This window comes from Pagrus major, chromosome 11, assembly GCF_040436345.1.
Source record: "Pagrus major chromosome 11, Pma_NU_1.0".
NCBI classification, from domain to species: domain Eukaryota; kingdom Metazoa; phylum Chordata; class Actinopteri; order Spariformes; family Sparidae; genus Pagrus; species Pagrus major.
Window position 1 is genome coordinate 16,655,441 of NC_133225.1, and position 19,977 is coordinate 16,675,417.

The following is a 19,977-nucleotide window of genomic DNA, read 5'->3' on the forward strand; positions in this document are numbered from 1 at the left end:
ACTACTTTTTTCACATAAATCAGTGGAGTTACCCTTTAATAGCAAAAATGCCAGTCAACCTTGAATTTAAGATGTAAATGTATGCTTTTCTTGGTTATGTGATTAGTGAAGGAAATATTTTGAGGCTCTTCACGAGGAACATTTGCACAATTTTTTTAGAGACAAAACAATTAATTGAGAAAACATTTGGCAGATTATTAAAATTAAAAAATGTATTCGTTACATCAGGGTTGTTGTGTTTCTATTATTTTGTCCACAATCTATTTTGAATAATGGAAACTGAAAATAAGGTGTACCACACTGTGGTGAACATTAACCAGACAATTGAACAGGTGATTTTCCATTTAGACACATACACCACAGTTCACGCAGGCTATCGATCTTCTGCTCGACATATTTATTTTTCTTCACGCATCTTTTTAATCCTGTTTTTAAGAAGGTGTTGCTGTGTGCTCACCTCCCCCCCTGACAAAGCCGCCGTTTGTTCTGACACACACGGCAGCGCTGGCTCAGACGGTCCGGATCCGGGCTCTGGTGGTAGAGTAAGCGGCGATCCGCTCCGGGTTTTCCCGCGGTCCATGTGTGGCCCAGCTGAGGTGACTGGCAGGACTTGTTTACTGGTGGAGAGACTCGCAGAAAAGAGAGACGGAAAGAGGGGGAACCTGAGGGAGAGCTATCGCTAAACGGAACGGGAATCCAAGTTTTTACACTTGACCCGTCTTTTTAAGTCTTTTTACGTTTCTTTACCTCTTCGGTTTTGGACTATCGGAGACGGGATACTGACTTTGCGTGTGTCTGTGTGGGTTTTTCTTTTATTTTTTAACTCTATCGCCGACACTGAAACCTCGTTTGTTTTGGATTAGCTAGCTAACGTTAGCTGTTCCCCCCCCCCATCAGCTAACGTTAATCTGAGAAAAAGAAACGGGCGGCGTGGTGGAGAGTTTCCTCACTTCAAAGCAGCGTGTTTGCTAAACGGAGACGATATTTTTCACGTTTTTTCACCTCCCCCCCCTTCCTACCTCGCCTCGGTTGGGAAAGAAGTAACGTTTACATCCCAAGTTTCCCCCGTCTTTGTTTTCTTTCTCCCGTTTTGTCGTTTTATGGGTGTTCATTCGTGTGCGGCGTGGTGGTCAGCGGGGGTGAAGGAGTTCAGAGGAAGGTCGTCGTAGGGAAAAGCTGCACGTTTTTCCTGCACGTAGCTCTCTCGGAGGAGTTTCCTGGGATGTGCTCCCATCTGTCTTTAAAAAGGATGAGCTTCTGAGAAGATACCAGCGAGCAGGGCTGACATAAAGACCTGTGGACTTCAAAAGACCCTGCCAACTCCCCCACTCGTCTCCGTGTATCCACAACTTGAGCCCGTGTCTGCTTGAAGAACAGAAGAGGAGGCTGTTTTTTTGTTGTTGTTTTTTTCACAACACTTCTTAGCATTTGTTTTTTCTCTTCTTGAAGTGGGTCTTCCCTTACTGGAGCGGTTCGTTACAGAGAAATGAGCCCGGGGCCAGTGGACCTCCATTGGGGACCTCCAAGCTAGCCCTCTGCGTGTGGGATATTAATAATATTCATAATAATACAGTCACTTCTCTCTTGATCCACCGAAATTAAACAGATGAACGTGGACTGTCGCCTCCACTTATGGAAAATGAAGATCTTCACTCGCACATGTGTTGCCAGAACCCAAGATCACGTTATTTAGTGGTCTGCATTTTTTCCAGGGCTCACATACATCACAAACTTGGCTGGGAAGATACTCATAAATTTATTACCCAACCCCCCCGGCTGACGGGGGGCCACCTTGAATCACTTGGCTATATTGGACCTTAATTTTATTTTTTTTGTATTTTTAGTTTAATACTTTTGATATTCCAGCTACTTCTTCTTCATTTTTTTTTTTTAAATACACATTTCTCCCTCAAGATTGGTGTTTTTTTTGAGAAGCTTCAAGAGGAGAGCACAAGTTAAAGTCAAAATGAGACGGTGGACGCTAAAGCTGCGAGCACAAATTGTGTTTTTTATCATCGGCACCTGCATCATATGCCAGTGTGGACTAATAAACGGAGAAAGTAAGTACTGCTTCTTTAATCTCCCCATGCGAAGTGCACACAGCGCCACCTGACATCCTGTGTATTTAATAGAAACACAATTGTTTGCTTGCACATGCAGAAGAAAAGGCAGTTTTGGTTATTTTTTATTGATTGCAAATAATACATTGTGTAAGATTATTGCATCAGTACTGCTGTAAAGTATGATAAAGACACTAAACATACCAAAGAGTGGCATGTAAACAGTGGTTATAAAGGGGATAGTGTTGTGCACAGTGTAACAAGACGCATTCCGGCAAGTGATCGTGGAGAAGAAAATACCATGATCATGTTATTGTCTTTATTTATCAATTAAAGATTGTAGTGTTAGTCACGGGACTCTCGCCGTCCTTATGGCGCATGCGTAAGGTTTCCCACAGGCTCTAATTAAGGGGCTAGTAATTTCAGTTGTTGCGTATGCGTTTGTGCGCGCTAATAATCGATACTCCTCCGTAAAGTTATCGGCTAAAACCTCGCTCCGACTCGTTAAAGGTGTATATATATACATGAGCGGCCTGTGTTGTGCGCGCCAGCCCCAGGGCCAGATTAGTCGCTGCAACTGGACGAGTGTGGTCTGCTGCAGCGAGTCTAAACTGGGAGTAGCAGGATCGGCCCTGTGAGCGCAGCTAGGCCTCTCATGGCGACACACACACACACACACACGCACACACACACACATACACATGCACACGCGCGCGCGGCGCTGCTGAACGTAAACAAATAAGCCGTCGACGCTAAGAAGTCTCTTTATAGGTGGTGGATTAGCCTACATCGCCCTTTAGCTCCAGATCGGACCAAAAGTGTGGGCGTCCTCACAAGAGAAGGATCTCTTCTCCGTGTGGTGTTTGTTTTTATCAATGAATTAGGGTTTGGGTTATGATGATGATGATGATAATAATAAAGCAGCGTGTGATCTGAACAGAGCTGGAGATGATGATGCGCCTCATGACTTCGCCTTTTTAAAATGGTATCAGTGGATCATTTGCAACAGGGAATTTTGTTTTCACATAGTGTGTGCTGTTACATATAAGCAGTCAGATAGTGGAGGAAAAAGTTTAACCGTCTGTTTGTCTGTTTATAGGCAGATAAATGCATCCACAGTCTTAATCTGAAGAAATCTTAATGGGTAAATTTGATATTAATGGCGCGTTATGTTGTTTTTGGGAAATACATTTTAATCAGAAGAGAAAATATCTTCATTGACCGATTTTCATTCAAATACAAACTAAATAAACAGACTAATTTTGATTACATGACTGAATAACCGGAATAAACAAACTGATTTTAAAGGACAACACAATTTCATCCTGTTTTACTTTGTTTATATCTGGCGGACCCTGCCACCTTTCTAGCTTCAAACAGTGTTCTGGGGACCTTATTTTCCTCTGAGAACAGATTGTTTACTGTTTACAGTGGGCTGGTATTTTTTAGTTTATATTATTACCAGATTAATATTGTAAATATTAAAATTCTGAGTTTGAATTACTTTTCCAAAACGACATAGACGTGTAAACTTCTAAAAACAGTGTTTCCTCTGTACTTGCTTTGTACCAGTTGTGGCAGGGAGTCATTTTTCATATGTGCTCCACGCTGCCCATCTTATTTTGGTTATAAAGTTATAAAAAATACACTGACTCGACTCATAAATCATTTTTCAAAGTAAAAAAATAGACTTAATTGTATATTCAAGGTAAATCTGTATCTTTTTTATTGACTGACAGTAGGAGAGAATTTTGAATGAGAGAAGAAAAACCTTGTACATTTGACCATGGACTAGTGTAGTGTTATCTCAGTTTGAATGAATGAAAGTCTCAATGAAAAACTAATTCAATGTAAACAAAGAATGGCTTCCAAAAAGTTCAGTGAAATTAAGTTAATGCTGATTTGACTTGTTCATCGGTGGTGTAACCTTTGGCCTACATTTTTACTTTTGAGATTTGTTTTCGGTGTTACAGATAATAAAGTTGAACAAGTTAACATGAAACGAGTGCATGTGGATAGAGCGAGGAAGCAATTACATCAAATAAAAAAATATGGAACAAATCACCTTATTGAAAGCTTTAATGAAATACTGTTTGTGTTGTCTTTAATTAAGTAATGTTGTGGATCCTCAAACTTTGAGCTGTTTTCGTTAAAAATGGCTCCCAGTGGCCAGGTTCAAAGGAAATGTTCTGGCTACTTTACACAGGTCATGTATGCAGACAGAAAAGAGGCCCCTGAAAGGGGGTCTTATGAGACAGGGCTGCTGGTACCCCTCCTTCCTCCTCTTTCTTTCTTTCTTTCTTACTCTCTCAGGGAGTGGGGTACATGTCATTGGCTGTTTCTGGTTCCTGATGTACTCTATTCTCTGGGAAGTGACCATATTTGGCACTCTAGAGATGTTTACGCCTGAGGGGGCGACAACAACCAAAATACTGTGAATATTTCATTCTGATCCACACGCTGCCTGACATCTCCACCTCAGTCATGCTAAAGGGGAAACAGTATTGATATAAAAACCACGTTGCGGCTGTGATCTGCTGACTGCACTCAAGAGAATGTGATAAAGTGTTTTCTAACAGGCTTTTTTTCGTTGAGTTTGATTGGTTTGTTTGTCATAGTTATCAGCAAACAGTTTTCTGAAGTAACCACTGAGCTGTCTCCCGGTCGAACTCGCGAAAAACAAGTTGTGCAACTGGGAGCCTTGCCCCCTTCTTGTTCCTCTCAGGCTTGTAAGCACAGCTCTGTTGGAAAGGGGTGGTGTGCATGTGTGTATGCATGTGCTGTTATGTATGCTTTCCACAGTCTGTATGCTTCTTAATCCAAGTGTGTCACACAGGCTGTGAAGCTGAACGAATCTCCCACTCTGACAATCTGAATTAAATGTCAAAAGTCTTTGAATAATTGATTATTTGTTTAAGTCTTCTGGTGAAGTAATATGTTGATTTGTAAAATCAGGGCGAGTATAGATGCCCTCCATTTGTGTGTTTTTGTCTGTAGCCCGTTTTGATACTCAGACACTCTTCACTGAAGTGCACAGTGGCATTTTCCGACAATGCTGTGCATGCTGTGGAATGTGTTTGAAGTGGCCCACCATGTAGGTGCCTGTGCATGTGTCTCTGTGTGTGTGTTGTGTATCAGTATGCAACCCAGCCACCCTCTGCTGTCTGCAGGATCTCATCTCTCAGCTCCTGACCTGCCCACTTCCGGGCAATGCATGTTTTCTGTGCATCAGTCTCTATGTGTGTCCAGAGGAGGTGGCCATGCATGAGAACAGTGTGTACCAGAACGGCAGGCTCAAGAGTGGGCTGCATGTTAGCACTAGCCCCTGTGCCCTGAGTGGCCCCTTGACCCCCCCACACATTCAATTCATCAGAAGGACAAACTGAATGATGTTTTTTGTTATGAATGTAGCCATGACAAGGTGTCCGAAACGTAAGAACAATGAATGAGGTGCTATCACAATTAAAGCAGAATGGACACTCTTCGACTGAATCAATTACTTTCTATCAGAACACTTTGAAGTGTATTATTGTGCTCATAGAAGAAAGGAGTTTGCTTTTATATAATCCTTAATTTTCTTTATGAATTTTCTAAAGTTTATTTGAGGTCATAAAGTTAGCTTGAATAGTTTAGTTTTAGTGTTACAGCCCGGCTGATATTTGAGATATATACAAAACAAAAAAACAACAACATAATTTTGTTTAGGATCCCTTAACAGGATACATTAATTAATTTATTATCCGTAACCGCTTATCCTTAACAGGGTTGCAGGGGGCTGGAGCAGATCCCAGCTGACATTGGGCATGCTCATAAATTAAGGCTATAAACATATTTTCTGTAGAGTACTTCAGTCAGTATTTAGTGGCTCTATACTATGTAGATTCAACACGAGTTTAAACTTTTACACCAATCAATGGTTTTTACCTTACCCTTAATAATATTAAAGGTTGATTTATTCGAGTTTATCACGCACTATTCCACAACAGTGCACCTACATGAAAAAGTTAGGCTCACCAGTGCAACGACTGTGAAAGTCTGGAGCCTGCAACACAACTTGTTTCATGTTTAGCAGAATCAAGATATTAATATAACTTTTAAGAAGATGTCAACTAAACAGTGAATCATAAATTAACATTTTATGGGGTTTTTTCTCATCATTTCAAACATGCAGTACATTTCCTGTTGCAGTAATGTTAAAATCTTTTCTTGAATATTACCCATTTCAACTGTTGTTCTCACGGTTCGCTTTACTGTATGTTTGATGAGCTACATGCAGAATTGTGGCTTTCACAATACAGCCGTACCGCCAGTTGCAGATTGCCATTGTATATTGGTTGTCCATGTTCGCAGAGCCTGCAGACAATGGGGGTCATGAACCGAGGCTCCACAAGCTGTGTGTTGTGTTTTGAGTGTTGGCCAGGAAGGCATTATGTACTGCTAAAGGAAATGAACTGTTGGGGTGCCTTTCCTAAGTGCTTCCTCCTCTGCACTTATCTTTCCAAGTATCCCTTTCAACTTCTCCTAACTTGCCATTGCGTTTTCCCCGTCTTGTTTGTGCTTGTGTGTGCTCCCGGCAGTCTTTTCCACCAGCAATACAAGCAGAGGATGAAAAACACAACCTGACCTTTTGACTCCCACAATTTGCAGTTTAATCGGCCGACAAGCGAATACATTCCTTTTGCGTATTTGCTTGTGTGTTCAGTTTTGTTAACATTGTCAATTGAAAAGGCTGAAAGGATTATTTGAGTTTAGTCTTTGTAATGAAGAGACAATAATTATCAATCGCAGTGTTCTCAACAAGCTTTGAATAACAACAAGTAGAGAAATATCCCCAGCCAGGGGTTACAGCATGCTCCCTCTGACTCACACACAGTGTTAGAATCTGGAGATCTGAAGTCTAGCTGTAAGGCATAATGTGTAGGCATGCTTAAGGCTGGACGATTATGTCTGTCTTTGATCACTTTTAATCAGTTCTTGGCTACATATGACCCCTTATTTTATTTGTAAAGAGCATTCATTATTTAAGAATGCCAAGCAGTTCACTGGGATTTTTTTGCTCCTGTTACACTCACTGTGGACTCTTTTTTTGCCACAGTAATATAAGTCCTGCACCTCTATGGAAACAGCACAGTTAGGGCTAGAAGTAGGGGGGACTCAAAATAATGAGAACAACCTAATTAATACTATTGTATGGCTGTGGAACAAAAATGAAAGGGGCATCTATTGCCATCAGTTTCAACATTTTTCCTAGAAATTAACCATTTCGTTCAGTTTTTTGTGTTAAATGACTATAAATATGACCAAATGACCAGCCAGACACTCAGAGTGTATATATGATGGTCTATGGACTTTTTGATTGTTTTTTTGGGGGAAGGGGCGAATATGTGTCAAACAGCCACCATTTCTAGCATTACAAACTTTTCTATTCAAAATGCTGATTCAATGCAAGATGTTGTACAAGTAATATTAGTAGCAAAATGGAGGGATGGTTTTAACAGTCTTACAAAATATCTGTATATACTACAAGTGACAAAACAGCCTTTTGCATGTCCTTCATGCAGCATGTAGCTGCTGCTGCACTTGTCTAGAAACTAAGACTGCCAACAGGTGCATCCATAGACAATCACACAATCCTACAACAATCTGACCATAGTTTTGGTTCTCTTATGAAAACTCCTGAAGATGAAGGGGAAATGCACTAGATTTTACTAGACCAGCTGATTTGTCAGTAGATTGTCAATTAGCCCTGGGATGCCCTTCTTTGAGAAAACTGTGATCAAAGGATTTCTTGCCATCCAACACAGTATCATGACAGGCTCAAATACAGTACGTGCATCAGTCTTCACATTGTGTTTTTAATACGGAGCATAGCTTGATGCCCTCCTCTCTTACTCCCATTCCTAGATAGAGAGAACCGTAGCTGTTTATGTAAACCTCTGCTCACTGCACAGAAATGTGGTAGAGTTGGGAGGGGATGGATGGGATCACACACACACACAGACAAACACACGGAGAGCGCCGTTACGCCATGCCGCAACAATCTGACTTGATAGTCCTTGTTGCTGTTTGGATCTGCCCTATTTTAACTGTTGGTGACTTCACACTGCAAAGTCGACGTTGAGCTGGCCCTGTAATGCAGAGATCAGCAAAGAGATCTTTTGGGGGCCCTTTGCAGACACTGGCTGAGGCTGTGTCCATGTCCTGTGTGAGTAAGTCGGAAAATCCATCTTTTTGCCTTCCATCCACAGCAGCCGGCATTTTCTTTTCGTGACTGTCTTGATTTGATTATGATGAGGAAAAACTGTTTGAAAATACCGAAGTAGACGTGATCATGTGATCCAGGCTTTAGCTTTACTGTACATCCAAAGTTACTCCCTACGCAGTTCATCGTTCACCCTCGCTTGGCAAACAACGGTTCAAAAACGGTCTTTTGTAGAAATGATGTAAAGCTTCTGGCTCAAGCGGCCGGCGCCTGAGCAGCACAAGAGATATAAGTGTTTTTCTATTGTTTTGGCATTTCAGCGGACTGCAGACTTTTTATGTAAGCAATTGTGCAGACAGAAAACTTTGTAAAAAGTGTTTCCAGATTAATCTGCAATAGTGTGAGAGAGCAAGGCTGAATGTTTCGTGTCACATGGGAATCTGTAAGTAAGCTCTGGTGGTTACAGTTCAGAAAACCATCCCGTAATTTAAAGGTCACACTTGGAGCAGTTAACATGTCCACCTCTGTGGGACACTGGTCAAGGTTGCCTTTCTGGCTGCTCTATGACCTCGCTGATGAAAGCTTATATGCGTGGAAGTTTGTGTGTTACAAGGAAATGTAAAGAACGGCTTCTTGCTTACAGTGTAAATGGGCTGGGGAAGTGTGCGTGCTATGTGGATCCAGAATCTTCTGTCTCAAGTACAGTTTGTTTGCTGAATTTTGGACACCCTTTGATTTCTAACTATTCGTTGAGCTGCAAGTTTTGTTTGGTATCTGTACAACATTTTTATGTAGCCTGAAGCAACAAAATATATACTGTTAATTTATCAAACTAAAAAATAAAGCCTTTTCCCTTTTCATTAATTTTCTTTGCATCTCAGACAAAAACAAATATAATTTAACTTTGTTGCATGACCAATTGAGCAAAAACTTGCATCCAGTTGTTTGCATAGCACTGTATGTGCATAACCGTGTGCAAACGGCAATGTCTTTGTATCTCTCCTATATCCAAATGTGTTGGAAGCATGTGTGTATTTTTTTGTGTATGTGAGTTTGTTCTGCTTGAGTGGCTGTGTAACTGAACCTGATGGGTTAAATTTATTTTGAGGACTGTCATATGACTGAGAAGAGGCTATTTGACACACAGCCCAATGAGTCTCTTTGCAGTTAATTACAACCACACACACACTCACACATACTCAGGATCATAATGCTGATAACTGTGAGCAGACGAACAGATAGTTGCAAGCTATAAAATGAAAGAATATTGGGTACAGATGATGAATATGACAAAAAGGAATCAATCATGGACTTTAGCAGACAGTAAACGTCAAATTAATTTGCAGATCACGGTTTTACAGACATGGTGACATTTGTGATCTCAGTCACACAAACATGCACCGTTCCATTGCAGGCGCTGGCAGATGTGTTTAATTTTAGCTATTTTCTTGTCAAATTAGACACATTTGTTACTAATTTGTTCTAATCTGTATAAAATCGTTCAAATTGAACCTCAACAAACCACCTTTACATTAACACCTTAATAATCTTCTTAAGCATTAGTCCTTCATCAGCTACTATGTGTGATTCATGCATGTCTCTGACCACACAGCTGCTTCTAGTGTTTCTAAAATGCAGCAAAATGTCAATGTTAGTGAAATATGAAAATTAAATCGGTACAACAACTTTTACTCATTCTCTGCCTCCTGCGTCCATGCCGTTTCACTCACGGCTGTGCATCTCTCTTGCTCTGCCTCCCATATCCATCTCTCATTCTCCCTCCCTCCCTTCCGCTTGCTTTTACGTTCAGGGGTGAGAGGGTTCACTCTCATCCACTGATTTGTTTTTCTTTCACACTGCAGATGCGCACAGCCTGCGGACCTGTCTTCCACACACACACACACACACACACACACACACACACACACACACACACCTGCTAATCCCGCTCTGTATGGGGTGGGAAAGCCTCCTCTTTCAAACCTCTTAAAGGTGTGAACACCATCCATTTGACACCTCCTCTCTCTCCCCCCTCTTTGTTTTTTTTGTTTTCTCCTCTCTTATTAGGCCGGCTTGCTCCAGCTGGGCCTAAGTGATGCTTAACATGTACACCTGCACATTGTGAACAACAGCGCCCAGTCACATGGACCTTTCTTTTTATTTATTTATTTATTTTATTTTTATTTTATTCTTTATTTATTGGTGATATAGTACACACAGAACACCAAAAACACACAAAAAAACAACACATAGACCTTTCTGATAATGTTGTTTGCCGCGATGCATCTGTGTGCGCATGTCCGTGCGTGCTCTTTTATGAACACTCGTGCTTGTATGTGTTCAGTGCTGGTGTGTGTGTCGGATGGGGGTGGGGTGTGGGGGGCTCTGTTTTTGTCCTGATGAACTAGCCTGAGATGGGTTACTATGGTGACAGCACTAGCTGTGCTTGCAGTCAGCTCCAGCGCTCCCCCAACCTCCCCTGTCTAAATACACTTCTAGCCTCGCTGCATTTAACCCACATTTAACTCATTTATGCATTTTTGATGTGTGATGACAAAGAGAATAATCATTTTTGGCATAGTTGTGTGAATATAGTCTGTAGTAACATATTGTGGAGATCCTGTTGTGCGATTTTTGAATGCTGCCAGTGGTTGATTTTTCCTCTCTTGAGCCACAGAGGGGTGTCTACTGTAAACAGACCATAATCTATCCTGATTGTTTTCTGATCAGTCTCAACACCTGTAATACAGTCAGGGTGTCTGACCAGTGGGATTGTGTCCTCTGAGATTTAGTGATTTACTCACTGCAGTAACACAGCTTAAAAAGTGTTTAAATTAAACCATACTTAATATAAATGAAGTGAATTTTGCATGAAGTTCTGGCAAACTCTCCAAGACCTCTTCTACTTTCACAGTATGTAGTATATGCTCTTGTCACTACATCCTCACGAACATTATGACAGATGGAAACGGAGGACCTTCCTCCTTGTTTCTTTCATGGTGCCAGCTGTACAGCTCTGTCCACCTCTGCACCATTTCACCCTCTATATGAAACCAGATGGGCGAGAATCTGGCCATGCCTCACAAAACCATTGGCCGAGTAGTAAATGTAATCTTTTAATTACAGAATATATGCTTGTATGATTTGATTAGGGTTTGTTTTAATAACTGTTAACTGTTTTTTATTAACTGGTTTGAAGACAGTTTTATCTATTGAACAGTGGCCTTTATGCAGTGGCCTGTGCAGTGATACTAAGATGATAAGAAACCCACCAGGCATCGTACGTGTCAGAATTCACCTCTTGAGCTGTTTTTGTTAAAACTGGAAAAACATTTATTGTGAATGAATAGAGTTATGCAGAGTGTATAAAAATGACATGACTCTGCTTTTCAAACTATTAAAGCTAAGCATTTTAGAGATAAAATTACACATTATTCTCTAACCTCAGGGCATATTTCTTTCAAAAATCTATTAAGAAACAGATCAACCGAAATTGGGGTTACTAACGGAGTGCAGTGCAATTTAAGTTCCAGTTTTGAAAGTTATTAGATACATGACCAAAGTCTTTTAGCAGATCAGCAAACTAGAACATTTCCCCAAACTGCATGGCAGGTTAAAGTTCATGTGAACTGAGTTGCAGGCTGAAAAATCAGCAACATTCTACAAAAAACAGTGTGGAAATGTCAGCGCAGAACAACCCATTTTTTAACTGATGAAGTGTCTGATTATTATCAGATATTGGCGTGCACAAGTCTTTGAATTTTAACTTCCTTTGTTTTGTCAGTTTAAACCAAAAAAAGTTTAATTTATTAGAATCCAGGGACCACTGTCGGTGAGCAGGGCCTGCATTTCATTTAAAATCAACATCACCCTGGTTTCAGATGTGCGTGTGTGTGCGTGCGTGCTGGCCAAAAACACAGCAAAGCATTTGAGTAGAGACGTAAGCATCTGTTATGGGAAACACCTAAGCTTTGAAGCATTCAGGTCAGACCTATTTTGTTTTTTATTTTCAATGAATGTTGACAAGTGTGCTTTGGTCTATGTGTGTGTATTGAGCACCTTTTGCTGCTTTAACAATCGTCGTGTCGTCGTGTTGTTGAAGAAAGTGAAGAAAAAAGACACTTAAGAGCAGACGGGAGTGAAAGGAGTGTCCCAGTGTGGCAGAGCTGACACTGTAGCCTCCATCTGGGAGAAAACACTTGAGGGACTCGTGCCAAGATGGAGTGAAAAGGGACAGAGAGATGAAGAGCTAGTTTATGAGCCTGCATCAAGCATTCCTAATTCACTTACAGTTAAGGGGGGGCCCATATTGAATCATGCCTTGCTGTTAAATGACAGCGTAATGAATGGAAGTCATTTTACAATACCGCCGTGGCCACAGACCCTCCACTCCTGGGACTCACTCTGTCAGAGGGTAGCTAACAGCGGGTGATTTGTTGGCCAGGGGGCCTTTTTGAACATTTACATGATGTCAGTATTCCTTCCATGCCATAGCCAGCGTGGTCGTGGATATCCTGTACGGAAAAACCAACAGTGGAGGGCGGTGACCGAGGATCTTTGGGAATCTGTGAAGGGGTTTTTGTGGAAAAACAAACAGCAGGGGGATGGGATATTAGTCCATAATCAGAGGCCCATGACTAAAGTTTATAGATAACATGTTCAAAGGACTTTTCTGCTCCATGTGTAGTGATATCAAGTAAAAAGTTCTTTTGTTGTTGTTTTTTTACCTTTTCTGTTTAAAGCTTAAAGAGATAATGTTTTGTTTTTTTTTTTAAGTTTGAGGAATATTATCTACAGTAGATGGCAGTCAACCAGTAAGCTTTATTTTTATTATTTTTAGCACTTTATTTTTCCATCAGACAACCCTGTCCTTTGGCACTGTATTACCACAAACAAAATTCCATCCATTGGTTCAGTCCACTGCCAAATAAGTCAGAAAGACACTTGCAGAGGATCACTGTTGTACTCGATGCTAAATAACAACAAAAAAAATGAAGCAATTTACAAGACAACCGTTAAAGTAATGCAATTTTTCACAGAAGTTTCCCCACTTGTTCTCCAGAGATTCCTTCCTCTATATATTCTGGTTCATAAAGGCATCTTCTTGTCTCCAAAATATAGCATACAGTTTAACTGATAAGGATTTTTTTTTTCTTTGAGTGTCGGAAATACATTTCAGCAGTACACTGTTTTGCTCTCATGCCGGGACTACTCTTTGCTTTGACTGTCCTCTGCTGTAGGTTGATAATGCAACCCCACTCCAAAAAAATCCCTTTTCAAGGAAGAAAAAGGTGTTTCAGGAAATATCAGAAATGCTCTTTTTTGGCTCAGCCGGCCGAGGGGCATGTCCCTGTGTGTGATTGACAGCAGACATGCAGAGTGTCTGCGTTACATTGTAAAGAACAAGAGACAGTCTGCAAAATGGCTCTGCACACTTTTCCCCTGTGAATGTTTGTTTGTATCGTGGAACAAGCTCTGGTGCGAAGCAAGACGTGTGTTCGTGTTTGAAAGTTTAATAACAAAGTGTGTGACTCTTGTGTTGTGTAGCTACTGTCTGGGTCAGCATGACCGTCTGCTCTGCCTCTGAGTGACCGATGAGGTTACTGCTTTATGCAAGATGTGACTGGCTTAAAAAAAATGGTCTCCATCTATGTGGACGGACAACGGAACAGCATTCCTTCAAAAATTATGTTAAACAGGGGAGCACCATCATGAGAGCGCAGGACAAGTGATTTACAGAGCAGATATGAATGCTGTAGCAGACAAAAAAATGTAAATGGAAGACTGCGCTGAAGCTGTGGATACAGGCCTGAGCTGGAAAAGGTAGAGGGAGGGAGAGATATGGAAAGAAGGAAGCATGGAGGCAGGATGTGTGTGTGTGTTTGTGTGTGTGTTTGTGTGTGTGAGTGTGAGTGTGTGTGAGGTTTTCCTGCAGCAGCCAGTGAGAACTGGTGGTCTAACAGCACAGACAAACGGGCCATTAAACTGACCTGGCCCCTCTGCTCTCCATCCCTCCAGCCTCCCCTCTGCTTCTCCCTCTTTTCCGTCTTGGTTTGTCTACTCTCCCATCACCCCCTCTCACCCCCTTATAGTCTCTGTGTTTGCCGCTGTACCACTTTGCTTTCTCCATCTCCCAAATTCTGCCCTTTCTCGCTTCCCATCTCCTCTGCTTGTTAACTTGTCTCCTCATTCTTCTTTATAGTTTCACAAACACAGACACATTCATATATACACACAAACAATGTGGAGTCTCATTTCAGGCAGTTGGAATCAAATTATTTCCTCCTCTCTGGGTGTTTTTCTTCGTTTGCATCAAATTTTGGATTCAGCTGTGGCTCGGAGGTGGCAGCCTTGCAACAATCCAGTCAAATCAATAGGATTTTCCATGCTTGGGATGAGCTCACTCGTCCATTCACCACACAGGGAATACCCCTGCTAAACCCCTAAAATGTTTTAGCTGGAGGTTAAAACTACTTAGTGTCAAAAGAAAGTGTGAGCATGTTGAGCTACAGCCCAGGCAGCCGTCCCGCCCCAGCTCCTGTATTCTCCTTTCTTTTCCCCGAGTCCCTCCTAGTCTTGATTTTTCTGTTTCAGTCTTAATGTTGGGTGGCTAAAGCACAAACTGCAGTACTACAGGAAGCAGGGTAGGATTGGGAACCCAGCTTCAGAGCCTCTGTTCAACCATAGAGGTCCTAAGCAGGAAGATGGACAGATTTGGAAGAAGAAAGCCGTACGGGATGGAAGAAGCCGATTTGGCAGAGCCATCAGACAGGCGTAGCTCATCTAGCCTCATCATGTGTAGATCTGGTTTGTGGGTCGGAGTGTTGGTGGGGCCGGGCCCTACAGCTGCTGCCGTGTGGCTGCAAGTCAAGCAGGGGAACCGAGCCCTGGCTGCCTCCCTCTCAGGCCGAGGCTCACCACACCAAGACGCTGCACTGCGCTGCTCTGCTCTGCTTGCTAACGTGGGAAGATGAAAAGGAACATCAGATGTTTTTTGTGTTACTCACTCTGTGTGTGAGTGTGGCGTCCTGTGTGTGTGTGTGTGTGTGTGTGTGTGTGTGTGTGTGTGTGTGTGTGTGTGTGTGTGTGTGTGTGTGTGTGTGTTGTCTGTCTCTCTGTCTGTCTGTCTTACACTATATCTTTGGCAGAGTCCAGGCTGCAGTTGATTACCTGCTCCTGTTTCGTAGTCCTCTGTCTGTTCCCAAATGCTTAGACTATGTCAGGAATGCTGCTCCCCCCCCAACATGCTTTTTATTTGTTTGGAGCGCCATCTGGTTTAGCTGTTTTGTAGGGCGTGGCCAACATTTTTCAGATTTTTTTTTGGGGTTGTGTATTACCAGCTGGACAATTATTTCCTAGACTGGGAACATTTTGGCGGCAAGTGGTCATGGAATTGAGTGGAAAGATCGAATCGATCTGTGTGACTGTGTATACAGTATTTGTTTAAAACAACTTGTTGCCAATGAAGTATTGCATCATTGGTCTACATTTAAAGATTTTCTCACGTGACTTCCTTTTCAAAAGGTTCAATTGCGCTGCAGAGGGAAGGAGACAGAGAAAGGGCTGAGGAAGGAATGAGGAACTGGGCAGTGAGGAGAAACCTCAGATACAAAGACAATGACCACCTTATCTGCTTTATATATGGACTGACTATTTTAAATTCTTGGCGTATATTTGCTGTTTTTGAGTATGGAGTCAGAACAGGAGTGCAACAGTATGCTGGAGACATAGACTCGGGCAAGCAATCTGTGGATTTGCCAGATAAAATTCATTTGGGTTCTCTTGGAATTTATGGAAAAGTTTAAGCCCTTAAGTGTGAAAAGTGCTGCTGAAGCGACCTCAGAGTCTCAATTATATTAATTCTTTTCAAACTTACATGTAAGATGGACCCGAGCCATGTTTAACAAGCCTTTTTTACACAGCAATCACACAATACCGTCTCATTGACCCTTCTTTAAGCCGCTTTTGCCCAGCAGCACTTTCTAAACAATGGCATAACATGACAATAACAATTAGTTACTCTCCCTGTTATGTGGCAGTTGATCTTGTGCTCTGATTGGAAAGTAAGGAGCTCCCAGAACTTGTTGTCTCCCCATTTTGTAGACATTTTCTGTTGCACTTCTTAGTTGAATTGGCTGGGAACTTCTGCTGTCTGCTTTTAGCTATCCTGCCCTACCAGCTCGCCAGCTCACTCGTTTTACACAGACTTTGATTCAGCTCTCTTACTGCCACCGTCTCAGCAGCGGAACAATAACGACCCACCAGTCTGTCTCCATACCTTTTTGTACAGAATGGCGTGGCAGAATAAAAGCTCAACATGAGCCTTGAACAGGCTGTGTGAAAGGGCCAAGTGTCAGCCTACACACGTCTACACGGTGGATATTTTGGTGTTTGGGTTGGTGGTCATGGACTCAAGGGATCAGTTCTATCAGGTACTCTGTCACTCTCAGAAGATGTCAAACAGGCTTGGCGATTACAACAACAACATGCTGCTCTTGTTTCTTCTGCCCACTTCTCCTCCCTCTTGGCAGCCTTGAGTCCAAGGTCAAACCAAGCTCTGTGGAACTAGAAAATAGTGAGTCATTGTTTTTCAAAAACAAGTGACAGTGACCCGGCACCTCTCATGCTCCCCCATCACTTCTTTTTCGCTTCCTCATTCTTCCTCTGTTTATATTCTGTCTCCTTGTTTCCCCTCTGTCTGTACCTATCCTTCTCCTTCCATCCCTCCCTTCCTCTCCCCTGTGCCGGTGCCTGAAGGTAGAAAGAAGGAGGCGAACCAAAGTCACCAGTGCGATCTGATTTAGGCCTCTCTCCTCTCTTGGCCAGGCATCTGACAGCGCAGGGCCTGCATGTTGCTCTTTTTCTACCCTGCTTCAATCTGCCACAGCCTGGCCCGGTGCCACAGCTGTAACGGGACCCAGCGTTGTGTATAAATAGGCTAGGCCAGCTCCCCCTGCCATGCTCCTCAATGGGAGGCTGAGGCAATGGAGGAACAGGTGCTCCAATCCACACACACACTCCTTCGCTCCCCACTCCGTCTCCCTTTCCTAAGCCGCCCCCACCTTTATCTGATGTCCTCAAATGTGGAAGTGCAGGTCAGTCACAATGCACTTGTTAGTGGCGCTCGCTCGTCGTGTCATTGTTCATTGTCCCCTCTTAATGTTAACAGAAGATTTAAAAAAATATTTCCTCTGTGTCTGAATTTAATGGCGTGGCGGGCTTGTTTCCACTCTTCAAACTGCCCCCCTCTCTGTCTTCCCCTGGCTCACGTACTGTTATTTTGGTCTTCAGCTCTCTTTGTTTTGGAGGTACAAGTTGGTACATGTTAATCAAAATGCCTCTCATGCAGTTTCTCAGCATCAATTTTCACTAGAAGCCACAGCTTGGCAGTGGGCGCACAGGGAGCTGGCTTTACTTCTCAGGACTTTCCACAGCTATATTAACAAACAAATGCATTTTTCCGCTGGCAGTCCACTTGGCACGGCAGCCGCATATTCTCTCTCCTGGGGTTTGTTCAGCAACTGAGCTGTTGACAAATCTATAATCAGCAGATCACCTCATCGGGGGCAACGTGCTCCTAAGCTGACAGAGAGGGGAAACTTCTCACAGTCCAGAGTTAGCTGCCACCTGGTTTCATGCTAGACAGGTCTGGTTTCAAGCTAAGCTAACGTGCGGCTGCCCTCTGCTACAGTGAAAGGCAGAAGCAGGCTGGTCCCCAGGCCACAGAGAGCTCCACTCTCACCTTCTAAAACTGCCACTGTGATCCACTTTCTCACTGCCAGCCAGCTACTGTTAGTTGATGCATATTAAATTCTCTGCAGGGAGCACAACTCTAAAAATAAGAGAAGAATCTGTCTGAAATTGTAGCTATACTATAACGGAGGCTGCAGCTGTGGTTGCTTACTGAATAGTGGAGATGGCACTTTCTGTCAGAGATAGCCATTACATTAGCATGACCTCGGCTGCACAGGTCATGCTCAAGTCATTTCTGAGCTGTGATTATGGCGAGCTTACTCTGTGAGCTAATTCTGCTTCATATTTGACCAGGAGACGGAGGAGAATGACAAGGAGCTAAATTGAAATTTCAATTCTTCAGTCGTTTAACAGAAGTCTTTAGAGTAACGTAGAATGAGTGCAAAATGGATGATGTCTGCTTTTCGATCAGTCATTACAACCAGCCAATGCTTTTTATTTAGAGCTGTCCTGGCCGATATTTCTTATTATTTTCATAATTGATTAACCTGCCAATATTTTCACAATAAATCAATTAATTTTGGTCAATATATCATCAAAAAATGCTCATCACAATCCCAGAACCCAGATTGATGTCTCGACAGTCCAAAACCCAAGACTCTTCATTTACTATCATAAATGATGCAGAAAAGCAGCTTGAACCAGCAAACATTTGACACTTTTTCTTGACAAATGATTGACATGATTAATCGCTTATCAAAATGGTTGCCAATCAGTTTTCTCTTTTGCTCGACTAATTGATTAATCTACTAATCATTGCCACTCTAAAGTTATAGCTACAAGGAAAAGAGGTAAAAGCAGTGAGGTTAGGCATACGTTCTCTTCTTCAGATCAAATAGTTGAAAGCACACTGGATTAACCATTAAATCTTCCATTCCACAGAGCCTTACTGTACAGTGTAGTCAATTCTAAATGTTAACCATATAGCTTCTTCACACTGTGGCTGAATTGTGTCCACAGTATTTAAGTTTTCTGTGGGAAGGTGAGCTTGAACACTTGATACCAGTTTTTCAGAATAGCACCTTTTTACGATCAAAGTCTGAAATGTTTGTGTGTTGTTATACGTATACAGTATACGACCAAATACATTGATATTGAAAAAATACAAAATATAAACACAGTGAGATTTTTGATAAATAATCATCAGTAATGTGGATATAATGACAAAGGCAAGTAGAATAGCCTTTTTAAAGCCAGGGAAATGCAACACAATATCACATTATGACAATATCCAAAATCTAAGACCATATATCCATCTCAATATATGGCCCAGCCCTTGTGTTGTTTGTTCATTATCTGCGCTTTTCCAATTTTTTTTTACACATAATAATGGTCCAAAATGATGTGAAATTGCATATATATATATATACATATATATATATATATATATATATATATATATATATATATATATATGCAATTTCACATCATTTTGGATATATATATATATATATATATATATATATATATATATATATATATATAGATATATATATATATATACACACACATATATACATTTTTTATCTTAAAATGAAAATTTTTCTTGGGAGGAACCCCAGACCCCTCACCAAATACATTCACTTTTAGTCTTCCCCAAACCCAGTGAAAGATCTGTGATAAAATAAGATCAGGGCACTGCTTGTATGAACAACAGAAGCTGCAGGCCTTCATTGGAACATTTTGGGCAATTTCTTCAGTTACTGTTGGAGCATGTTTGTGTGAAAAAAGACCTCAGAACTATTTAAGCAGTTCGCACTGTGACAAACGTGTAGACGGTATCTTTTTTTAAATGATTTTTATCAAGAGCACTGACATTTCTGAGGATGCAATTTTATACAGTGTATAAAATTGAAAAGGAACTGTTAATTTGTTGATCTCCTATTGAGGACTTAAACTCATTCACCTCACTCCATCTCCGAGCTTTTTCCTCTGCTGTTTCTGTTTGTCTGACACCCCTAT

At 41.7% G+C, this 19,977-nt stretch overlaps 1 protein-coding gene across 1 annotated transcript in view; it reads left to right on the forward strand.

Annotated features, from left to right (window-relative positions):
* The first annotated feature begins 697 nt into the window (after positions 1-697).
* The window catches only part of insrb (insulin receptor b), an 89,624-nt gene continuing 70,344 nt past the window's right edge, over positions 698-19,977 (forward strand). Inside the window, exon 1 of the mRNA XM_073476684.1 lies at positions 698-2,060. Within this exon, the coding sequence (XP_073332785.1) occupies positions 1,967-2,060 (94 nt within the window). The 5' untranslated portion in view covers positions 698-1,966. The remainder of the gene's footprint in view (positions 2,061-19,977) is intronic.